A 23,965-nucleotide genomic window follows, 5' to 3' on the forward strand; every position below is an offset into this window, starting at 1 on the left:
CTCTGCTGGCGTGTATGTACCGGAAGATGTGCAGGCAGTGGCGACGCGCAGAATTTTTTCCCTGCTGCAAGTCAGTAATTGGCACTCGGAGAAAGAAGAGAAAGTGATTTATTCGCAGAGTGGTTGTAGTCAAGCCAATTTGTATTTGTCCGTGTCACAATGGTAGAAAGTGAGAGCAAATCCCTTAAGAAGACATGACTTGAATCAACACTTGCCTAATTCTTACACCAACGCCGCCTCTTTTCTCTTCCGCCGTCGTCTTCTTCTTATCCATCCAGCACTTGCACTAGCTCCAGCTTCACCCGTTTCCTTGTTGTATTGTTGTTTGCGGCGAGAAAGGATTGCGTTGCGGCGGCTGCTGTCGATGAAATGTTGGATAAGATTTACGAGGGATTATGATCTTATCTTTGCCGACACCCACTGCTACACTTTTCTCCGTCCTTCTCAACAGCGGCAGGAGGAGGAGAAGGACGAGACAAATTCAAAATTCATTCACTCCACACGCCATTATTTTATGCATGTTGGGACAGGAAAACTTTTGTGCTTGTGGTGAAGATGGTGATCGGCGAGTAAAGGAGAGCAATAATAATAATTGAATAATAAAAGTGGTTTTGCGGTGCATGAAATTTGAGCTGTGCTTAAATGACAAACTGGAAACTGTTTATATTTCCAGTCTGGAAATGGATAATGGATGTAATATGATGATGACACAACAATGAGGAGTTTGGGGACACACGATGGGTTCTAATATTTCGCTGGATGGGAAACCAACCAGGTGTTTGTGCTGCCACTATTAATGGACTTTCTCATCGCTTTGCTTACTCGTCCCCCCGTTCGTCCGTCCATCGGAGCTATTAGTCCAGTCCACCAAGCAACAGCAATTCAATATCATGCTAAACGCCGTCCTCTCTCTCCTCTTCCTCGGCACTTACTTAATACCAAATCCAAAATTTCAATTACGAGAGAGGGGACACAAAAACTAGGGAAAAGCCGCACGATTAGGATCGCATGCATTTTATTCCTCCTTAGAATTGGACCAAACCAAAGTACAATTAATCCAGAGATCGGAGGCTGGAGAAGAGAGAAAGCAGTGCGAGTCGTACCTAACCCCAAGAAGAGGACGTTATTCGTTCTCCGTCCTAATTTACATCCTCCTCCGCCGTTTGTATAATCCGTGTGAACGTCTCTCTCGCTTCATCTTCTTCTCTGCCACCGCAGCGCCGTAATATTATTACATAATGCTGATTAATCACTTCCAAATTCGATCCGGATTATCGTAAATTTGCAACTCACACCACAATCTCGCAATTATTTTGTATTTCTACTTTCTCCTCGATCCGGCCTCCTCATAAATATTCACAATTTATTGTTCTCTCTGCCCAATCTGTATGGTTTCCATTTCCGCTGGATTGAAAATTTGTTGGGTCGGGTTTGCAGTGCAGAATTTTAATGAGTTTGCTCCATGCATACGTATGTACAAAGCAGGCATATTGTTTGGCAGTGCGTGGTCATTGGTCAGCATTAAATTTGGCATGATTAGTGGGCAGCAGTGCACAAATAGGAAAAGTAAGCAATACGAGAATACGCGGGGGTCAAAACTTTTCTTATCTCTTCACGGACTCATGAATTCTTCTTTGATTTACGTTTTTTACTCGAGAATGGTCATGTCATGTCTCATGTCATTGCGAGTCGCATAAATCACCAAGTGGTCGTTCAAACCAACCCGTTGGGTCGCCTGCTATACGTGCCCACTCGGTTGTTTTAATACATGTGCTCCCGTTTATTATTGCGGAATAATGCTTATTCATTAGGGTGAAAGGGGCATAATATGAAGTATGATATGTAGTTATGTCGTAGGTTTGGGTTGTTTATGGATATTGCCACCCGACCCTACTTACAAATACGTGCAGGGTCGACCGCTATGTACGTAGTAGCATTATTTGCTTTCCTCAAGTTTGGAACATGACGACTGTAAATTAATTTGGATAAGATGCAAAATATTACAAGGGTCGTAAATTTACACGTTCCAATTTCGTTTTTATAGTCAAATTAACACACACAACTCTGTTTGGAAAACTGCTCCGTGCACGGAGAATGACTGCGAAGAGGTGTGTCAGCACATGTATTAATTTCATCCAGCAGCAGCTTCAGTCGCACATTTAGTTAGGCAGGGCTATGTACGTATTTATAAATATCCGTGTGTCTCTCCCTTGCTCGTAGGTAGCGGACGTACGTAGATTATTGTATTAGTAATTCAAAATGGCGTTTAAGGCCCACTTGGCAGCAATTGAATGTGAATGAGAAGAGGCTGTTGTGAGGCGGAGTGCAATTTTTAATTACATTTCCAGCCGTTCCAGCCCTTCTGAGACTCGAATTAATTTTTATGCCCTTACGCTCGGGTGAGATTGTTGATTCGGAAAACATTTCATTTCTGCTCCAGTGGAATTTTAATGTTGACCATTTGACTCGCAATGAGATCATATCACATCACCCGCACAACCAAAGAAAATTAAACGACTGCTTCAGGTGCGACGAGCCAGCCTGTTGGGTCACAAACAACAAACTTTCTCCTCGCCCACCTAAAAAAACTGCTTTCCCGTCCAGTACAAAAAAAGTAGTTCCGCACTGATGCGACCCAAATTGCAATCACGAGACAGCGTACGTACGTATGTGTCGTGGAGTGTGCATAATGTTGTGCTTAATGCATGGCCAAAACTACAAACTGATAGGAATCATGAAAGCAATAAAATTTTGAGCGAGTTGATAAGTCGAATGTCAATTTATGTATAAGAAAGAGTGAAAGTCTGGCTATTTATTTTTCCCGAGCTCTTAGATTAATTCATTATCCAGCCGAGCAGCACTGCTCCGTCCTCGTCGTCTGCATGTATGTATTTATGTAGGGGCACGGTTATGGAATCCATTAGTAAGTTAGTAAGTTATGGGCACTTGGCACGGTTGAATGCCATTCGTGAACCTTGCTTACTTACTCCGACTCCTTGCGTTTTTCTCATAATCATAACAATACGAACAGGCATTTGTAATTAATGAGTTGTGACATGCATACTTATGGAGCTATCACGAGGTCTCTGCTATTTTTATCCCGAGGATACGTGGGCTCCATCGTACTTGCTATGGTGCTGCTGCTACGATGATGGGAGTGCAATTGAAATATCGCCCAATTCAATTTCATCGGAATAATTCCAAGAGGTAGACAAGGGAAGAAAGGGTTGTTGCTGAGCTTTAACTCACATACGTAGGTGGGAGCAGTTGAGGGCAGTAAAGTCTGTGAAAAGGTAGTGGCGGCGGAGGAGAGAGAATGCACACTCACACGGCATCATCATCATCATCATCTAAACCTAAACCAAATCTCACAAAGCCAAAAATCCGGGTAGAATGGGGAGATGCTTGGGCCGTGTTGTTGAGCATTATTATTGCCAAGTAATAGTAATCCTCTTCTGTCTCTGCGAGAGAGAGAGAATCGAGGCTGTGCATTTGTGAAATTGTTTGTCTTGGTTTGTTTGTTGCGTAGTAGTGCAAGTCAATAAAAGTGAATTTATGTATGTATCCGAATGTTGAATGCATGTAAAATCCGCATTTCTCTTCCTTCCTTCACTTCATTATATCCTCGGAATTTGGGGCTGATGAGTTTGGCTCCAGTTTGGAGGGTAGGAGGCAACCCTTTTCTTCGTGTTCCCCTCCTCGAGGAATTCACGTCCATAATCTCGTTTCTTTTTCTATTATGCTCATTCGCATCCAATATCCGTCTGCCCCCTCTTGGCTCGCATTTAATTCAATTCTCCATTTCAAGACCTCTCTCCACTCTGGGCTTTCTCTGTTTTGTCAATAAATTCATTCAGCGCCCATCTCAATCCCCATCCACCCATCCATCCACCTATTTATCCAACCATGAGAAACAGGAAAAAGTTAATAAAAGAGAAATTTGCATAACAGCTTCTATCCATACGTATGTACGTAGCCCCACATGCACGTACACTTTACCCAGTACTCACTTACTCATATCCATGCACGTATCATGGCGGCGTGGAGAATCAGATCAGTCGCAATGATAACTCGTCGTCCTCTCGTCGCCACCAATGAGTCAAGTTCAAACGGACTGAAATGAAGATGCCCTGGGAGCAAGTGACAAATTGCTGGCCGAGAGTCGGAGTTTGTCGCTGATCTCATGTTTTCTGCAATCTGGAGATAATGCACACGATGGTTATGCAATGTATATAGAGTTAAGTGAGTACACGTATACATAAATAGAGTGGCGACTAGTAAGTAAACTGGCTGGGTGGCTGCTGCTGGGAGAGGAAATTGGTCTTTGTCTCCTGGCAGAGCTGCCGCTGTGTTTCCCTTGTTTGGTGCAATACACGAGCAAAACAAGAGAGACGAGAACGGTGAGGAAATTCGATTTCCTTCCGACCAGAGCAGCGAAGAAGAGGTGACTTGCTCAGAAATCCAATCTGTGAGTTGATAGTGGAAATAAATGAAGAAATCTCGGACCTGGATGAGAATTAGATGAGATCTCCCAGCTGCTGCTCCTCCACACAAGTGTATGTACAGGAGGACTTTCTCTCCATCTCGTCCTCACCATGCACCGTTCCTTGATAACCCCTTATCTCCAAAGTTGGACGTGGCAGGAGTGTTTTGGCTCCACTTGGCTTCCTTCTTGGAGGTCGTGTAAAAAATGAGGCAGGAGGGGAATAATATTGATATGGAATATATACCCGCCGCCGTCCTGGGAGCGGAGAAAGTCAAGGAATGACGAAGAAGTGGTATGTTTTTGGGGAAAGCTTTGTTTTCTTGTCCGCTCTGGAAGAGTGGGTGAAGGCGGGCGGAGAGAGCAGTTGGTGTGCTGGCAGTGTCGTGAGTGGTGTTTGGGCGAAGAGGGGACATGATCCGCTTTCTCTCGCTAATTGTGTTTGTCTCGAGGATTTGCACACTCTCTCCACTCGCGATATTAAATAAATCCCCAACAAGAGAGACTTCACGTCCAAATCACTCCACTTGAATTCCACAAGCCCCACATCTCCGCTGCCAATTTAATACTAAACAAAATCCAATTCAATTTTCGCCTCCACATTCTCATCATCCGCGTATACGCTCCCCCCAAAGCAGCCTATGCATCCCCATTATTAGCAGCCCACCCGTAAAAGTGCAAACCACTCCGAATTGGAGACACGCTAATGCCTCACTATACATGCAAATTATGCTTACAAAGTCTTGTCAATGTGACAATGAACATGGTTTTGATCCCAGTCACGTATTTGCGACAATGATGATGACGACGAAGACAAGACGATGATGAGATTCGATGGGGGAAAATGGTCAACGTTTTAATTTTGAGTTTTGTTCATCTCCTACTATTTTTCCATTGTTGTTGTCGTTGTTCCTTGGAAGGTGGGGGCTTTGTGAGGCTGGTAAATGGTGATAATTTCGTGTCACAGGAGAACAAGACGTATTTAGGACAACAAAGACGAGTCGTACGAGTACATAAACAAAGCGGGGAGAGACAATTTGCAGGGATTTTGCGTGAATCAAAGAGTGGAAGAGAGAGGAGAAAGCAGGAGAGTAAAAAGAAGTGAATGATTCATGTTTGAGAATAATGGAGACGACGACGACACAATTGTTTCAGAGCGGAGTCCAACAGTGTTGCGTCCTGGTTGGTGTGTTGGCTGGTTGGTTGGCTGGTTGGTTGGTTGTGTGCGTGTATGTCGCCAGGACAAGACCCCAGATGCTTCCGTTCCCAGTGTTCTTGTGTTCTTACAAATCTGGGGACATTTTATTTACCTTTGTTTCTTCTTCCTCCACGGCTGCTCTTCCTCCTCTCTCAATTATTTACTTTCTCCACACAATCAATCGCTTCCTCCTTCTTACAAAGTTGTGAAGTGGGACTGCTGCTCCTACTAATTCTCCACTACTTTCTTTCTCAAGAAGAAAAATAGGAGGAAAGGCTGCTTGTGTGTGGGTTTACTCCTTCCATTCCACTCCAATAAAGTTAGCTGGTCGTCAAATTTCTCAAATTCAGAGTTAGGAGCGACTCATTTGGTGATTAAATGATGGGAAGAGAAGAACAGGGAAGAGCTTTCTCACTTAATGAACTATCGTATTAAGTGACTCAGAGTCATCATTATTATTGCGTCAAATCAATATCCAACCACCAAAGTTTTACTTGTTTTTCTTCTTTTTTTCGAGGGATGAATCGATCCAGATCCACAAACTCGCTCGCTCTCTCTCTCCTTCTCCAACCAACCAGGGCTAAGGAGAAGATATAAATACATATAGCAAATCTGGTGTATTCGTCTCAGTCACTTTTTTGTTATTACGACTCATTTTTCTCCACTGCTTCCCTTTGTTATTATATTATTGCGGGCATTAAGTGAGCAAGTACTTGCTGCTCCTTCCTCCCGCTGCTTGCTCGGAAAAAGTTATCCCACAACGAATGTCTGCAGATATCTTAATGTCCATCCATGGATAAGTGTATTTCCTCCTCATTTTTATTATTTTATTATCACTTTCCCTTCATCAGTCGGATTGCTCGTCGTCGCTCAATAAACTTGAGGAACGAGTGCGTTATACTAGCGGAGAAAGAGAGTTTGCAGAAAAATATTTTTGCGGTGTGGTGAACAAAAATATTTTACTTGCCATGTTCAACACTCTTCTCTCTCGTTTCGTATCGTGGATGGAATTGGACTTTGAATCCAAAAATATTTTGCCAAATGTATAAATGAACAGCTACACGGCTGCTAATACTTAATTGCCGATAATTACGGATGAGTGCGTACATGGATATTTAGTCGAAGTGTATGTATGTACGTATTTATAGATAAATAAGTGTAGGGTTTTTGGGGTATTTAATTTCTTTGTTTATCCGAGCTATGAAGCAATACACTATTATCATCATCATCGTCGTCATTATGTCATAATTACCAACATAATAATTCCGGCAGAGATAAATGCCAAGTGTTGTTTGGCTCGTGTTAATAAATAAATTTGAATGTGTGGAAAGAACAAATGGAGCTGACAATGGGGAAGAATGATTAATTGCTCTTGATGAAGACTCGAGTTTTGTGGAGTTGCATAGAAAAAGCGATGTGAATGAGTTCCATCCTATAAATACATACATACGCGCAAATATGTGTGCTTTCACGTATCTTGTATTTATTAGGAGAGGATTTAGGAAAGTGAACAACAAAACAGGCCAAAATGCACACACACACACGTACTTTGCATGCATACTAATAGACATGTATTTACATATGTAGTAGAATTTCCTCTTGTTGCTCTGTTTATGCGGAGCCTACTTCACTGCGCACTATTCACGGAGCCACCCTTGAACTCGGTAGGAGGACGAGGACGGGAATGAAAGGAGATACCTTTTATCCTGCTCATGAGAGAGCTTCATTATCATCGTCGTAATGATTGGAGAAACCGATCCCTTTGGTTATTGCCTCTGACCCTGATGGATTTGAATACACGCTGGCTTCGTGCAGTGAATGGATGGAATTATTAATGATTTCGGCATAAAAATGGTAGCATCCCGAAATTATGATATACGACCCACTTGGAATTGCGGGACATCATTAAAATTTGTTGAAAAGAATAATTGGATTTCCTATCAGAGTCAACTCTGCTCTTTCTTCCTCCTGGTTTGACTTAGAGAAATTATGATCAGAGTGTGTATGGATTTGGGTCCTGCTTACGGAGAGTCAGATTTTGTGGGACCCTTTCACAGGGCCCATTACATTAGCATCACAAATGACTGGCCATCCCAATCACCATCCATCTCTCACACTCTGGTGCACTTAAGGGTCGCTTCTCTCACTCTCTCACCCTCCACTTAAATAAAAAGCGGAGAGAGCGAGTCCAATTGTGAATTCAACTGTGCTGTGGTTGCTTTTTGATGTCTTCATGCATTTATGGATGAACTTTTCCCCACCGATTTCGCCACCGACCGACGGACCAGGCCAGACCACGAATATATGGAGACCAGTGGTGGTGGCAATACTTTCATGATGTATGCCACAGCAATTGACAATTCGCTCTTCAGCTGCCCGTCCTTTCTTCTTCGTCTCTGCCACCATTATTCATTGCACTTTTTGTCAGCTGGGTGTGTAGCCATGAGCAGGAGTCGCTGCTGGTAGGGAAAAATGAGCTCGGTCTCGGGGCATCCATTAAAATTTGGATTTCCATAAATCACTCCGACCGGAAAATGATTTTGTTGGAGGGCGAGGGAAAAGGTGGGAAGAAGAGTGTGTAGAAATGATGAAATAATGGTCGTTGGACTTGAGGTGGCGACACTTTGAATTTGAGGTGGTCGACAGATAGTGGGGGCGAGGAGCGGAACAAAGCTCTCGGAGCATTTTGTGCGGAATTATTATTATAACAGGTTGGTTTCGTGGTGGATGTCGCCATAAAGGAGAAGATTTATCGTTCTTAATACCAAAACCACCTCCGCAAGAAGTTCACAGTAAGAACACTATGCATGATTCTCTGATGATATGATATTCTCCGCCGTCGCCTCCACCGCCGCCGTATTCCTTTTGGGTTCCGTTGCTGGCTTGGATGTGCTGGGCGGCAGAGTTTCCTTCCTCCAAGGAATTCCTCCTCCGTGGCGAAATGAATGTGGAGAAGGGCTCGAGTTGACGGAGCAGTGAGAATTGCATATGGAATCCAGTCGTCCGCATACCAGAACCGCACTCACTCACTCACTATTCCTACGTACGTATTCCTATCGGTTTGGCTAAACTCACGAATAATCATGATAATCTGGCTGGAGAAAGCATGAAGGGCGAACTGAACTCACTGCCTTCGATCCGGTCATGGTCATCAAAATTGCATCCCACTCTTACTCACACACGACCAATCGCCCTGCCAATTCCTCCTCGTGCTCATGTTCCCAATATTTACCTATCCAGTCATCCATACTAAAATGCCATGCCAAATCAAATACGACATGAAGGGTAAACTTTATGTTTTTTTTCTCTATTTTAGGTAAGAAGACCCAAACTGTGAAGTGGTCCTTGTCTCCATTGTTCTGCATGTGCAGTTTTCGCTGCACATCCGGCACATCCTTTTCCATGCCATATTCGAGGACCAGTCAAATTAGGGGGAGCCGTCAGTCAGCAGATGAGCGGGGGAGTCAATCGTCATTGAATTGATCCTATTGATTCGAGAGATCCATCATTGGGCAGCATCTCCACGTGCAGCATTTGTCCTTGCACTTGAGGGAACGTCCTTTTGTTGTGCGTGTATGGTAAATGAGCGATGGAGGGAGGCTGAGGAGAGAGTGGTGGAAATAGTACGCAAACAATGGAACAGAGCGGAGGTTAATCGGATCACGCGTGGATTTACAAAAGACATCCCCAATCAGCCTTTTCTGCTGCTTCAGGCACAATGGCCAGCCAACAACTTGTCCAGTCCACTCTCCGTATCGAGATCCGATGTGCGAGAACAGACATTGGGGTTTAGTTTTAGACCATACCACCGCCACAGCCACCAACTCTGCGTATTATCCACTTTCACTTGTTCTCGCACTTCCTCTCCTCTGTAACAATAAATGCCTCTGCACACAGAGAACAACAATGATCCCATTTCATGGTTTGCTCATGGCTTGATTAGATTGAGAAGAAGGGGCCGTTAGCTTGGTCCTGGTGCAAATGCAAACAATGAGGATTGATTTGTGCTCGGTGTGCAAATGAAGTGTGAGATGAGTGGAGAAAGCGGAATAATTGAAGACTTTCGTCTCGAGAATGCCTACCGCGTGGCCTTCTCGCCCAGCCAGCCATGATCTTACGTATGCATTGTTGATGATGGAATGCATCCTGCATGTTTGTGGAGGAAGGTGATGCCCGCGGGAGTTGGATCCTCCTGTCGTAATGTGTTTGTATCTGGTGTGGTGTGGTTAAGGAAAAGGTTAATCAGCTCATCCTACGTCTCCCATCGGACGAAGAGCCTTCCCAATTCCGTACTTGGTATGCGGACCGTCTCGGCCTGGATTTTATGCAGCAGTTCGTACAGTCTTATGACCGCGTACGGTCTGGCGCATCACCACGCTTGGAAAACCGTAATTTCATCTTGTGAGAGGAATGAATGGAGGAGTGCATCTCATTTCTAAACAGCATTTATTACTTGGACTGGAACACAATGCAGCAGAGTTGGGATTGTGCAGTCATCTTTGCGGCACAATTATTGCCAGAAAAGGTGGCAAATGTGTAAACAGAGAAAAGCGGAGAGATGAAAATAAGCTAGCTTGTATGTAGCCGTCGAACAAATGCATTTTGTGTTTATTTGCTTTTACCCAATTACCAGAGCTCCATTTGGTAAGAATGCAAGTAAGAATCAAGGGTGGATGGCTTCAATGTCGATCCGATGGCTCTGGTTTAAACAGCGGATGGTTTATTTTGGCTGGAGTATTAGTTGGTCGTCTATCGTCTTCTGCGTGTGGGGTCCTTCCATGCATGCGTTTTTATTATTATTACAGCCATGTAGTCGCGGGGCTCAAATGCTGAACTTCCTCTTGGAGGAGAAAACACAAAGGTTTTTTCTGAAGGGGTCATTACTTGGCATAAGTAATTGCAGTGGAAATTAGAGATCTCGGCCGTGTCGTGGTTGTGGGGCAGGCAGGCAAGGAAGTGATTCATTGTTGAGCTTTGTGAGGTGGATGGATGTCGATTTCGATTTGATTCAATTTGTGAGAAAAGTCAGGGTCAGAAATGGAGAGCGCCTCGCCGCTCGCGTGGCAAGGGGCGATTATTATTAGAACAAGTCAGGTTGTGAACAGAGATTGAGCCCCTCTTCCCAACTAACGAACTATTACTTGCCTAAAAGCCCTCGCTGGTTGGCGTATGCAGAGTATGAGACTACGTTGCCAGGTTTTACTTAATTGATAATGGAATGACCGTGTATGCAGCAGGGTTTGTAATGGCTGGACGACAATATGGGCACTGTTGGCTGGCTAAATATTTGCTCTTGGAATTGGATCTACTTGCAGATATTAGAATAGTTTGGATCTGGTCGTCGTGCTACAATTCTCGTGTCCAACCTCAATTTCGTGGGACAAAAGAGGTTCCACTGCTTTCTCTCTCTCTCTCGCTGGTTATCGCACGTCAGTCGTCTCTATGAGTCAATCAGCAAGCAAAGGTGACGGTGGTGGTGCAGGCTAATACGGCGTGGAAACTTTGGTAGTACGTAAAGTACAACCATTTTGCTCTCTTAAAACAGGAGAAGTGAGTGGTAATCACCTTTCTCAAAGTCCGACCTCTGCACGAGCTGCTGTATGTCCACGTGCAAGGCATATCCACGCAAGAGGCGCTATTAGGACGAGCGGATGCCCTCAAAGTTTTCTTGATTGACTCGAAACTGCTCCCAAAACTACCGCGTTCCTTCTCTCGCTCCGTCTCTCTCTCCATTTTTAATTGTTGGCAAGTTGTTGGGAATTGAATTGCTAATGCGGCTTGGAGTGAACTTTGTTGTAGTTGGAGAAAGTGGTTGAATGACACTGACGCAGGGAGCGGGCAGGCAGGGATCACAAGGCACGAGGAGTGCGAGACCCTCCTTAATTATGCCACCAGTCCAATGTGGATGTTAATTTGCTTGGGACGGATGACGTTCAAGTGTTGGCTTTCAGAGGGACGACGGGGAAATAGTTTGGTTACTTTGCCTTCCTTGCTGAGCTCATTCTTTGCACAATTATTATTATTTGCAAGTCTTCTTCCCCTCCTTCTTCGCGTTGGCGTTAAATATTTCGCCATCAGCCGAGGCCTCCTCTCCCCGCTCATCAATGTTAAGGAAGGAAGTCAATAATTCTAGTCGTCCGGATGGCGGAAGGACAATAAAGTTTCCTTGTCGCTAACACCGATCCTCGTTTGAAAGGGATTTCCTTAAAACCGATCTGAGGGTTGGGAGAGAGGGGGATTATCCCGTCTTATAATTATTTCCTTCATCGTAAAATTGGGTGTGGGTAGATTGCGAGGTGACATAAAATTTGAGAAATTTTGGTCTAAAAATAGATAGGATGAGTCGTGGTTCTGAGAAATCCACCCACACCTTGTCCCCCACAGAGAGAGGAGAGAGAGGAGGTTGCTGGGACTGACAGCGTACCCTTGTCACTGCTTTACAACGTCGTAAAAAATCGAATCAATTTCCATTCCAGCGGGGGTGGTGGTGGCGAAATCTGTGCGGTACACATTATGGCCCCGTAACTACTGCATGCATACAACGGGACACAGTTTACGTTGAGAGTAGTAAAAGGGCCAATGTCACTTCCGGGTATAAAAAAACCTTGGCGTGCCTACTCTGTTTCTACCTCTGTGCAAGAACCAGTAAGTAGTAGCATTGCAACTAAATATGTACGAGGACGAGTGAGAGTGACAAAAATGTTTGCTCATGCCCTTTCCTTTTTGACAAGATGGAATATCAATACTAAGGATGAAGGATTTGCATTAGAGTTGATCTTGATGGCGTCGTGCTCTGCCTGCCTGAGCCCCACCGTCCTTAATATGCTCCAAATTGCCTCCAGTACGGATTTGTTTAACTCTCTCTCTCTCGAGTTTGAACTTGAGCTCAACTTTGTGACCATGGCACATCTTTCTCTTTCAACTTTAAAGCAGAAGCTGGCTGCCAGATTATTCCGCGTCTCTCTGCAAATATTTGGACAACGGATTTCACCTCCAGATTTCAAATAAATTCGAATCAAAACTCTGGGTGGACTGGGCGAGAGGAAGAAGGTGCGAGAGAGGAACCTTTGACTTTGTCCTCGTCGCATTAGACCAGCCCTGCCTGCCACCAGCTCACTTTCTCTGTTTGCCTTTGACTCTGCTGAATCAACTCATTTCCAACGACTCTCTGTATGCACATGGCCAAATAAGCAACCGAGAAGAGAGACAGAGCCGGTTTTTCTCTCCAATTTAAAAATTCCAAAGTTTCAACTCCCAACTCTTCAAAGTCGACTTATTGACTTTTTCTTATTCCTGCAATAAAACGTAATGTAGCATTTTTCACGGGACACATGCCGCAGCTCTCGAGTGAGAAATGGATGTCGTGATGAGAGCTGATTTATTATGGCGTGTACCTATTTGTATTTTACGAGTCCTGCTCCTGCTCCTGCTCTTTGTTGGTGCGATGTGATTAAAGGGTGACTCTGTGTGTGTGTGGGGGTGAAAATGAGGAACAGGCATAAATGTGAACACCCTATTTCGTGGGTGCTTACATACTCGTCCTTCTTGCTTTGGTTTTTATTTCTTGTTTGGAAGAAGAGAGATGGAATAAATGGTTGTTAACGGCGTCTAAGAGGTGATGTGTACATGATTCGCCTGAAGGGACACCGGAGCTGATCCTTCGCGTTGGAGCTGTCAGGAGGAGGAGGAGGTTGTGAAGGGTCATGTTTTCCTTCCATGCAACTGCCGGAACTGCGCCAACTGTTTGCCTTTTGCCGAGTGCATTATTGAGTAGTTAACAGCTTCGTGTAAATAAACACAAAGTGGTGTCCGTGGGACGCTTTTCGAAGGAGATTTGGGAGCCTTGCAGTCGTGGTGGTGGTGGTGGAAGGAGAAAGAAAACAAATCCATTGTGTGTGTGGAGGAAAATAATGCTTGGGCAGAGGAGTTCTGGTGGTGGGAAAAGTTGTGAGGTGGGACAGAAGAGAATGTGAAATGAGAGAAGAGAGGAAGACGAGAAGGAAAGTTTTGGATCAATCGCGTATGAATTTTGAGCAGGCTTCTCTCCCCCAAAGCGAAAAGAATGGAATTTCTGATTTCTTCCTCCGTGACCCGATTTTTGCTCAGAATCAGAGTCCGTTCGTCTAGTTGTCAACTAGCGGAAGTTAAAGAGCTCTCTCTGCAAGAAACGACGACTCGTGGAAATATGGGCAGAGAAAGCAATGCATTTGATTTCCTCCAGACCCACTCGGAATTATTTTTATGTTGGTTTCACTTGCAACAAATGGACTGGTGAGTCCAGCGGCTTCCTGTTTTTTGAGTGTCCATGTACAGATGTAGGTACGTACGGAGAGGGGAAAAGTACACATATACGACCGAAATATGTATGGATGCGGGCGAGCATTGCTGGGTGGGTGGAGGCCCGCCCGGAATAAAAAATGGGCTCTCTCACTTTTTAAACTTGTTGTCCGCAAGAAAAGAGAGAACTCTGTTGGAAATTTCTTTGCTGACTTTTCTGTTTGTTTGTGACTCCGCGACGTCTCAGCCTCTGCTCCATTTTTATAGATTGGTCCACTTTTGGAGGAAAACGAAGAAATGTGTGGATTGAAAAGAGGTTCTGACCAATTGATGTGATGGAGTATAGCAATTCTCTTTTTTATGGCGTCTTTAAACAACTTCTTTCTCATAGCTGCCGTCTTCTCCTCACCATCGTCTCCTCAGAACAGACTCTCATAAAACTCGCCTCATTTACAAATCTCGAAACTACTCTTGTTTGGATTTGAATTTCCAAAAGTTTCCTCAACCCTATCGCCATCGTCTCTCTCGCTGTATCACTTTATTGCATGCTGAACAATGATTTCCGGTCCCTCTACCCCAGCCAGAGACTCGAGAGCTGCATTACGTACACAGTGAGTTGGCCATGCCACCCTCTCTCACTCTCTGATCCTTCTCGCTCCTGCTGCTGGACGCGTGAATTTGGCTGTCATGATGCTTGGGGACTTTGTTCTTGTAATTAATGCGGGTGAAAAGCGAGGGGACGTGTAGTGGGTGGACGACGAGTTTGGTCACATGTTCACCTAAATCACGCCTAAATTAAACGTGTCACGACACGGCCACATATTTAACACGACCACCTGGGACTCCTAATTAACAACCTAACGACTGATAAACATGCAGCCGGTGGCAGAGTCGGATTTCGTGTGAGTTTTGTATTTATTTTTCCACTGTCCAAAACAAATAACGGGATTTTTGTCGAATTTTTAGTCATGTTTTCCATTGACACACTTTTGGTTCGTGCCGTCGTCGCAAGAAAGATTCGGTTAGAGAGAGAGAGATGTGCATCGGTTATTACTTATCGGCCTGGCTCGCTGTCTGTCCACGGCAGAATTCAGAATTTTGGATAATGACACTTTTACTGGAGTGCTTATGGTCATTATGCGCTGCGAACACGCAAATGTGAATTGAGCCGGTGATATGAAATGGCCGATGATAGGACTGCCACCACGAACCACTGCTGCTTCTCGTGCCGTAGTATTTCAACCTCTCGCTGCTGTTGGGGAGACGAGATGATACTGCGAAACCTGAAGGATATGATAACGATATGGCTTTTGGGTGTGCAAATGGGTACATTTTCATATTCTCTGACCTTTCCGTCCTGCTAATCCTCATCGATTTTCGCCTCATCCTTTTTCTCCTCCGACTGATGGAAAGCAAATCTTGCTCAGACAAATATTTTGAGAAAAGAATGCAGCCAGATTTCCATCCATCTCATCCCAGTTCGTGGTATTGCACAACATTTTTGCATCCCCGAGGAAAGCGGTGGCCGGTTGTACAGAGTAATTTTTGTTTCTTGGAGGCAAGATTTAAATGAGATATGAGAAGGAGATGAGTCTGGCTGGATTCCTTATCTCCTCGATTCTCCTCTCTCCGCAGATCCATTTCCATGGCCGAGCTGGAGGAGTGGAAGTGGAGATGAAAAAGACCAGAGTCGAAATTTGCATCGAGATGGGAGAGAAAAGTAATTCAACTTTCTCTTCTTCTCATCCTTTCACCTGGTGGACGGAGGAATCGTGCTGTACCCTTCTTCTCCGCCTGCACAGGTCGCGGGAGTACGGGCTTTGGGCTGACGTACTTTGGCGGATGGTGTACATATGAAGAACATAATTATTTCTGAAAACGGAGCATTTGACGAGGAGCCGTTTGCATGGGCCATAAAAATTCAATTTCAAATGTTGCTCATTGTGGGATTTACGAGGGTCGGAGGAAAGGAAGGGATTGATACTTGATATGGATACAGCCATTAGAGCGCCATTAAGGGTGCCCATTAGCTCATTTCATCTGTAAATGGAGCAAATGTTCCAGATTCGCAATCACAGCACACGCATATACATACGTACGTACGTGGCCTGTTATGCTTATGTACACAGGAGTCGGTTTTTGGTGTGGTTGGCTTTTCTTGGTGAAATGGGCGTGTGCGGGAAGATGGCGAGGAGAAGGAAATTTTATTTGAGGTAATATTGTGAAAGGTTTGCGAAATTGGAGTGCCGGTGTAAATCTGAGTTTTATCAAGAGCGTGGCGAGGAGAAGAATATTAGAAAATTGAAATTAAATCTAATAGAGCTTTTATCGCGTTTGACGTTCTCTCCGCCAAACCTCATTTCCCAAAAGTGAAGTGGTAGCTGAGACAATGGAGTGGGTATGGGTGGGCAGCCAGCCTCCTCATCACGGCCACATGCACATCTTATATACCAAGGTGTGGGGAAAGCTTGCCAATAATATTATATCCCTCCGTATTCCGCACAAACAAGGGAGGAAGGGCGACTGGAAGGAATTCTAGAATCCACTTTCACCTTCCTCAAAGACTCCTCTGATTGAATATTTGATTTTTATTCGGGGCCACTTGGAGAAAATTTTGCTGCCGCGGCTCCTCCTGCCACGCTGGACTTGCTTCCTCCTCTCGATATGGACTCCACATTTCCAATTCAATTTCTGTTTGTCGACTTTTTTCAATATCATCACACATCCATTTCTGCCCGGCTCCTCCTCCTCCTGGAAGAATAAGCTCATCAGCCTCTGCCAAATTGGCACTATCTGTCAAAAATGGGCAAATTATGTGCCTCGTCCATACCGCAGCGGCGGCTCCTATTCTGATGTCCTCTTGGTCGGGTGTTGTACATCACACGGACCGTTGACATAGTCCAAGTTGTGGTAGCGTTCATGTCCAGAAATGGGAAATGAGGGCGGAAGTTTTCTGTTGTTCTGTTTGGTTTTACTTCATTGGAATATGTACGGAGAGAGTGGGGACGAGTCTCTGGAGAGGCCGAGAGCTCGGTAAAATGTGTCACCTCCATCACAAGGACGAGGAGAATAACGGGACCACGCTGCCCGAGAGTTATGCTGCACGGTGTAGGGCGGAAGGGGGCGAGGGAGATAATCAGAAGAGATAAATTGATCATTATTGGTCCATTTATTGCTCTGGATATGATCAAGTAGTGCATTTATTTGTCTGTTATTTGTTCTTTGCAGTCCAATGCCACGAGGAGGACGGAGAGACGCCCAAATTCATCACAAGGAGCCAAACCTTACGTGTCGTCATTGGAGAGACGGTCACTCTTCCCTGCCAAGTGGATCGGCTGGGTGAGTCGTAGTTTTTTTTCTTATTCCGTCTTCTCCTTCCCATCGCCTTTGGTCTTCTTGGAGAGGAGAGCCTTCGTGAATAAGAAGAAGAGGACGAAGCAGAGGGAAAGAGTGGGCAGAGGAGGACTCGCTTATTTATGAGTTCCAATTGGGCTTTGAGCCGCATTCCCTCAAATCAACGCCAAACGCCAAGAAAGAGGAAGCAGAAAGAAGAGGAAGAGACTGACTCCTCCACTTTCTCTAACAAGCTCACACACGGCATTACATCAAATCAAATGACACACGACACGACCAAAAAGATCGCTCCAGATTCACTGCCCACCATCGATCCATTATTTGTACAGACGACGACGACGTTGCTGACCACCCCTTTCTTCCGACTTTCTCCATCACACTCTTATTCCCAATGTCACTTTCTCCGGCCAATATTATGATTCCCTCTCATTTCCACATATCTCGCATCTCTCGACACCCAATCCTGTGGGCAAAATCCATGAAATTATTCAACTTATTTCTTCTTTTCATCTTCCCCCTGACCACCACCGGACCTTTCACCTCCTTCACTTCACAACACCCCGGAGCGTATTTATGATTTTCACAGCCGTCCTCCTCCAAGTTGATTCGTCCGTCCGCTCGTTCCTTGGTGGGTGCAACTGAGCAGAAGAAGTGAAAGTTAACTTTTTATCGGAGGGATTTCTCCTCACGGTCAAACGAGTTCTGGGTGGTCAAACTTTCTCACTCTCTGATAAGGAGACGGAGAAGAAGAAGAAAGACAACGATCGCCGTGGGATCTCTGCCTAGGCCACCCGTGAACTCGTACGCCTTACTTCCGGCTCAATAACTCAACCTGCGGGCACATCCTCTCTTCATACACCACCCGCACATACCGTACCCGTACTGACCGCCTTCTCTCTTTTTTCTTCCAGGCGACTATGTCCTTCTGTGGAAGCGAGGAAACTCGGTGCTCTCCGCGGGTAAGCATATGCACATCTTCTTATCCACTCCTTATCGCCTTGGGTGGACAGGACATAATTTCAGACTTGATGATGCTAAACATGAATGGGTGAAAGTTTATAATGCTGGATGACTCATTGATTCACAGGCGACATGAAGATCACTCGCGACAACCGAGTGGAACTCGTGGATGGGTTCAACCTCGAGATCAAGAAGGTTCGACCCTTGGACGGAGGAGGTGAGTGATAGACTTGATTATGCATTCTGATTTTGAAGTTATGACAATCGATGAGTGCTCATATCGTCATTTTTCTTATTATTGCAGACTACGTTTGTCAAATGAGCACACTGGTGCCAGAGGAGGTGAGTTGTTTTTGGCGAATATTTATCTTATAAATCACCAAGATTGATTCGTATCAAAATTGGAATATTTAATTTACATGCAATTTTGTTTGTTTAGATTCATCACACACTGGAAATAATGGGTATGAAATTTTTAGTTATTCATTCAAGTATTTGCACATACGCAGCATTTCATTCAAATCCTTAATCCAATGGTTGGAATATCGCACACCCTGAAAATTTTGGGTGAGTGGTTGCGGCCGTTCGTCCTCGAACCCAAATCTGATCGGCATTCAGTCGCCTTTTCCTTTGCCATTATGCAATCGGGTTGAATTCTCTTATCTCGAGGGAGTCTTCTCGTTAATCATCATTTGAGATGTCAAATCCATCCACCACCGACCCACCGACCGACCGACTCGATATTACAGCCAGACCTCGTGACCCACTCTGCATCTCGGTCGCAAAAAGTACTTAAAAATTCATGGATTGATGATAGAAAAGCAGAGCGAGAGGGAGCGAGGCTGCTTTCACTTTCGTCAGGAGTTGGCTGCCTGCGAGATGAAACCAGCAAATTGATGAATGAGAGGAGAAAATTAGTTTAATGTTGAGGATACACAGTTACTCGGAGCTAATCTAATATTCAGGTAGTGGCTCATCATCCACCAAGCATAGGACGCCGCCGCTTCCACGATGATGATCTCCCGCTCCTGCATTATGGCATCATCATCGCCGTCGTGTTGGGAAAATCAACATCAACACGAGATCAGTCAGTCAGTGGCAGTGGGACAAACGAATGGGCTATAGCGCACTAACTATTTCCTAGCGAGTGAAAGGAGTGGTGAAAGGCTACGTATGTCCTCCGTAAATGTCAACGCGAGGAGTAAATAGAACGCATTAATATTCCATTCAGTCCTCATCATCATCCGTCCAACCATACCCACCCACCCAACCAACTGCCTGCCCCCCACCACTGCCAATCAGCCCACCGTATATCCATTATTAGTTGGTCATATGTGGTGGGGACAGATAGAGAGGGAGTGATAAGCCTCAAAGAACTTTCACCTTCATCACGGCGTGCGCTTATCTTTCTTCCCTCCTGAGTGGTTCTCTCCCACACATGTACATCCAGCCAGTGTAGGCTCCTGAGTGGGTGATGTTGATCAGCTCGGGTGGACACGCAAAGAGCTCCCAAATTTTAATTGTGTTTGATCCGGAGGCATCTAACTAAGAATAGGAGCGGAAAGAGAGAGAGAGAGAGAGAGCAGAGATATAATTCAGCCGGGACAAAGAGACCGCAAATCAAGAGCTTAATTCGTTTTGAGCCCCGAGACAAAGCCGTGTCATGTTGTGCAGACCTAGCCAAGCAGGCAGGCAGAGGAAGGATGAGTCTCGTCTCAAAACAGGGAAATGAAATTAGAGGGGCTGTTACTAATCTCGTGTGGTGTGGTCGAGGCCCAATCCCTTCCTGCCTCCCACCCACCCATCCAACCGACCAAAAATTGGTGGCAGGAGAAGGGACGAGGTGAAAGCAGCAGCGTGATTGTGTGTGTCGATCCCTACACCTCACACTCGCTCATTCATTATGTGTAGCTCCCAAGTCGCGACTTTCAATAAGAGTCGACATATTTCAAAGAGCGGAGAGGAGCCCACTTTTAATTTCAAACCTTTAATACTATTATGCTAAATACATTATAGGTTATGAGGCTCATAAGCATACAGAGAGTGCAGCTACCATCAGGCCGCCGAGATTCGGATGGGATGGCCAAGCACAATGGGAAGAGAGAGAGAGAGTCGAAATGAAACCATCATAACTCATTTTTGATGCAGAGAGAATAAATTAATCGAGCTAAAAAGAGAGCTTTAGGGACTAATTTATGACTCCTCTCTCTCTCTCTGCGGCTTTCTTGCCCTCGACTTGCAATAACGACGACTTGGGCTCGACTGGTAGTGTTCCTCGAAATCTGTGCAATCGGAATTTCATTCACTTCGCAGTTAGTCGTCGTGGAGAAGTTGTAGAAAGAAAGTGTGTGGACATGGAATCGGAATGCCTCATCCACGTTATTATTTATCATCACCAGCTCGAGACCTTTGAATAAAATGATCTTTTCGATGCAACCAAAGCGGCGATGAGATGAAATCCATGCAGCGGATCATACATTTGTATATTTTTTGAGAAATTGCATCCGTGAAAGCCGTTGCGGGGGAATCAGTCAGTCATCCATCCATCCGCCAGCTCTCTGCAGCACGTCAACAAGTCGCCATGGTCGTTTTGATTGATGATATGCAATTCTCCCCCTTCACCCATTTCTCACTTCTCCGTCTTCTTGACGCACTTTCTCATTTTTGATCTTCCAGAAATAAAACCATGTCTAATTTCCTTTGTGATGTATTCATGGCAGGATTATTGCTGGATGATGCATACGTGAAGCTGGCTGGCTGGTTGGCTGTGTACATACATGAATTGCGTTGTCCTACTGAATGGGAAAGCCATGGGGTGTGCATGGAAAGGGTGTGTGTTTGAGTGAGCGAGGGTTCGGTGGGGGACGAATATGAGTCTAATTTTTCAAGTATGACTATTTATTTTATGTGCAATCTCACCAGAAAGTAAGTAACAAAGTGGCGAATAGGAAAGTTTTGAAAGTTTTTGAACTTGAAAATTGGGCGAGGCCTGAGCTGGTGCTGGCTGAGCGTGTGTCTAAGAGTTTGAGGAGAAAGTTGTGAAATTGAAATAGTCGAAAATGGGGACTTGGGAGCAATTCCAATTGATGTTTTGATACACCCATAAATTCGCTTCCCCTCCATTCAACACGAGGACGGACGCTTCTTCCCTCTAATACAGCTCTACATTTGCTACAATTGACAATACTTTTGTCGATTGATATCCGAACGACCCAAAGTTTCACTTTCAAGTGTCACATTATGCGAGATTATTGCGTAAACTTTTTAAGTGGCACAAATTGGTCGGTGTCTGTGTAATAGCAAGTCCAATTCGGTTTACAGTCCCAAAATTATTCGTTCCACTCGGATCCCCATTGTCTACTCAAAAAGGGCTCTTTTTACCATTTTTTCTAAAAACAGACTTTGTGCTTTTTTTAGGGTACAAAGTGTCCAAACATTGCACGTACTCATTCATCATCATCGTTTCCCTCTTCGACCCGTCATCGACATTCAGTGAAAATATGCACTGTTTTTGTGTTTCAGTTCCTCCCAGCGTGCGCAGTGACAACAATCACCTCACAATTTCCAAAGGGGACCAGGTGACTCTCTCCTGCAGAGGATCCGGCAATCCCGTCCCCACAATCACGTGGTCACGAAGGGTAAGCACAATAAATATGAGGCATTGTGTATTCCCAAATAATATTTGTATGTACATTTAATGCTCGTGTTTGTGACATTTGTGCAGAACAACCTCCTGCCTCGTGGGGAACAGTCTGTTGATGGGAATACGTACGGCATACAAAAAGCGGATCGACATTCGGCTGGAGTTTACCTCTGCTCCGCCAACAACGGCGTCGGTACTCCGGTACGTACATAAGCTGACTTTTACTTATGTCTAATTAATGCTATTTAGAATTACTTGAACTGTTAATCGAAAGATCACGGATTATGTTTCGTGCTACTTGAAATTATTTATAACCTGCTTGGTGCACACAGATTGTCCTGAAACAGTCCGTGTTCATCGTGTTGGTATACACAAAGCAAAAACTGATTACTGAATCTTAACAATACTTTCAGGTCACCACTTCCATCGAGGTGAGAGTTCAATGTGAGTGAAAAGCTGTCATTTATTAGCCGTAATAATGTGCAAGGGTTGAGTGAGTTGCTTATTAAAATTCGGAGCTTATTCTGTCACTCTTCTTCTGGCAAAGGAGAAAAAAGAGTGGAAAGTAAAAATGAGAAATCCTGTGGGGATTGGCTTTCAGGCTGCCTCCCTCCCTCCGTCGCCGTCCTCACTTATTTCTCATCTTCACTTTCTCTTTGAGGAGTGGTCGTGGTGGGAGGAAGAAGCAGTGCTGCGGAGGAGGAGGAGAGGGGATAAAAAGCTGGGGGCACGTCGCATTCTTGGGTTAATTCAGATTAGCCCAGAGTGGATAAATAGTGGTCGGGCGGGTGGTGGTCGGAGCCGGGAGAAATCTCATTAAGGCCAAAAAGTCTTCATCAAAGGAGACGAATAAGGAATAAATGTGGCCTCTCTTCAACATTTTCATTACGAGTGATAACTTTTTTATCTCTCATTCCCAGCCAATATTTCAAAATGCATGCATTTCCTCTTGAAATGAGAATCCATTCATATTAATGGCTCCTGCCTTGGATATTAAATTGAATTTTTGCTCTTGGTGGAGATTCTGTGGCAGCAGCCTCGTCCTTCCTCTCCACCATGCATGCAATAATAATTGAGAAGAAGAAATGGCTGGCGAATGAGAAAGGACGAAAAAACGAGCTGCTTTGCTCGGATATTAATTCATTCTCAAAAGTATTTTTGCCACACCTTGAGATCCCACCACCACCACGACCACGACTTCCAAATGACGACGAAGAGGGTGAGCAAGTATCTCTGAGTGAGACACGTCATTAGCGAAGCTTGTCCTCATCTCTTTTTTGTCCTGATTGGAAATTCAAAAACAGGGGACCGGCAGATAGGAAGTGAGGCGATGATGAATTAAAAAGAGGGATCTCCCACCACCATGGAATTAATTCTTCCTGGTGGTAGCGATTAATGAATGGATGGAGAGACAGCGACGTATGCGTATTTGGTCTTTACACAGCATTTTCTTTTTAACAGATCCTCCAGAAATTGACGTGGAGGGTTCATGGCTTCACTCTGGCGAAGGGCAGGAAGCCATACTCGCCTGCGTTGTGCACGCCGACCCACCAACGACGGTAAGTGTGTATGATCACGTACATATTCTTAGACTATGGACTAGCAAACCTCTTGTGCTACCCAACAAACAGACCTTGATGTCAAGCTTTTGACACTTTTTATGAGATGAGTCTTTATTATTTGGTGGCGTGGGAGTAGCCACGGCGCGCATTTTGTTGACGGGGTCGTTATTAAAGTTTCATTTGCATTATCGCCTCATATCTTCTTCCCAGTGTCAGAGGTAGGCTGGGAAAAATCTCGACTGGAGAAGACATGATAAGCTCCCAACAACAGTGGAATCAGATTATTATTACAGCCTCGCTCGCATTTAGCTGCCTGTGTCGTCGCGGCGTGTTGGCCACCCACCTCTTTCACTCCCTGCCTGCTTTCTCCCTCTTAGTCAGCACATCTCTCTCGCCCATCAACATAGCTCAGCAGTTTTATTGCGATACAGGGATGATAAGTGATGAGTGAATGCCAAGATGATGACAGAGTTAATAAAAATTGATCG

At 44.8% G+C, this 23,965-nt stretch overlaps 1 protein-coding gene across 2 annotated transcripts in view; it reads left to right on the forward strand.

Annotated features, from left to right (window-relative positions):
• The window catches only part of LOC110861456 (limbic system-associated membrane protein), a 103,175-nt gene that overhangs the window by 72,508 nt on the left and 6,702 nt on the right, over nt 1–23,965 (forward strand). For both annotated transcript variants that reach the window (XM_022110567.2, XM_035844753.1), the window contains 9 exons: nt 17,187–17,297; nt 18,224–18,271; nt 18,400–18,489; nt 18,577–18,614; nt 18,712–18,736; nt 21,795–21,910; nt 21,997–22,116; nt 22,329–22,359; nt 23,377–23,474. In XM_022110567.2, the coding sequence (XP_021966259.2) occupies nt 17,187–17,297; nt 18,224–18,271; nt 18,400–18,489; nt 18,577–18,614; nt 18,712–18,736; nt 21,795–21,910; nt 21,997–22,116; nt 22,329–22,359; nt 23,377–23,474 (677 nt within the window). The remainder of the gene's footprint in view (nt 1–17,186; nt 17,298–18,223; nt 18,272–18,399; nt 18,490–18,576; nt 18,615–18,711; nt 18,737–21,794; nt 21,911–21,996; nt 22,117–22,328; nt 22,360–23,376; nt 23,475–23,965) is intronic.

Source organism: Folsomia candida, unplaced genomic scaffold (genome assembly GCF_002217175.1).
Source record: "Folsomia candida strain VU population unplaced genomic scaffold, ASM221717v1 Fcan01_Sc042, whole genome shotgun sequence".
Taxonomy (NCBI): domain Eukaryota; kingdom Metazoa; phylum Arthropoda; class Collembola; order Entomobryomorpha; family Isotomidae; genus Folsomia; species Folsomia candida.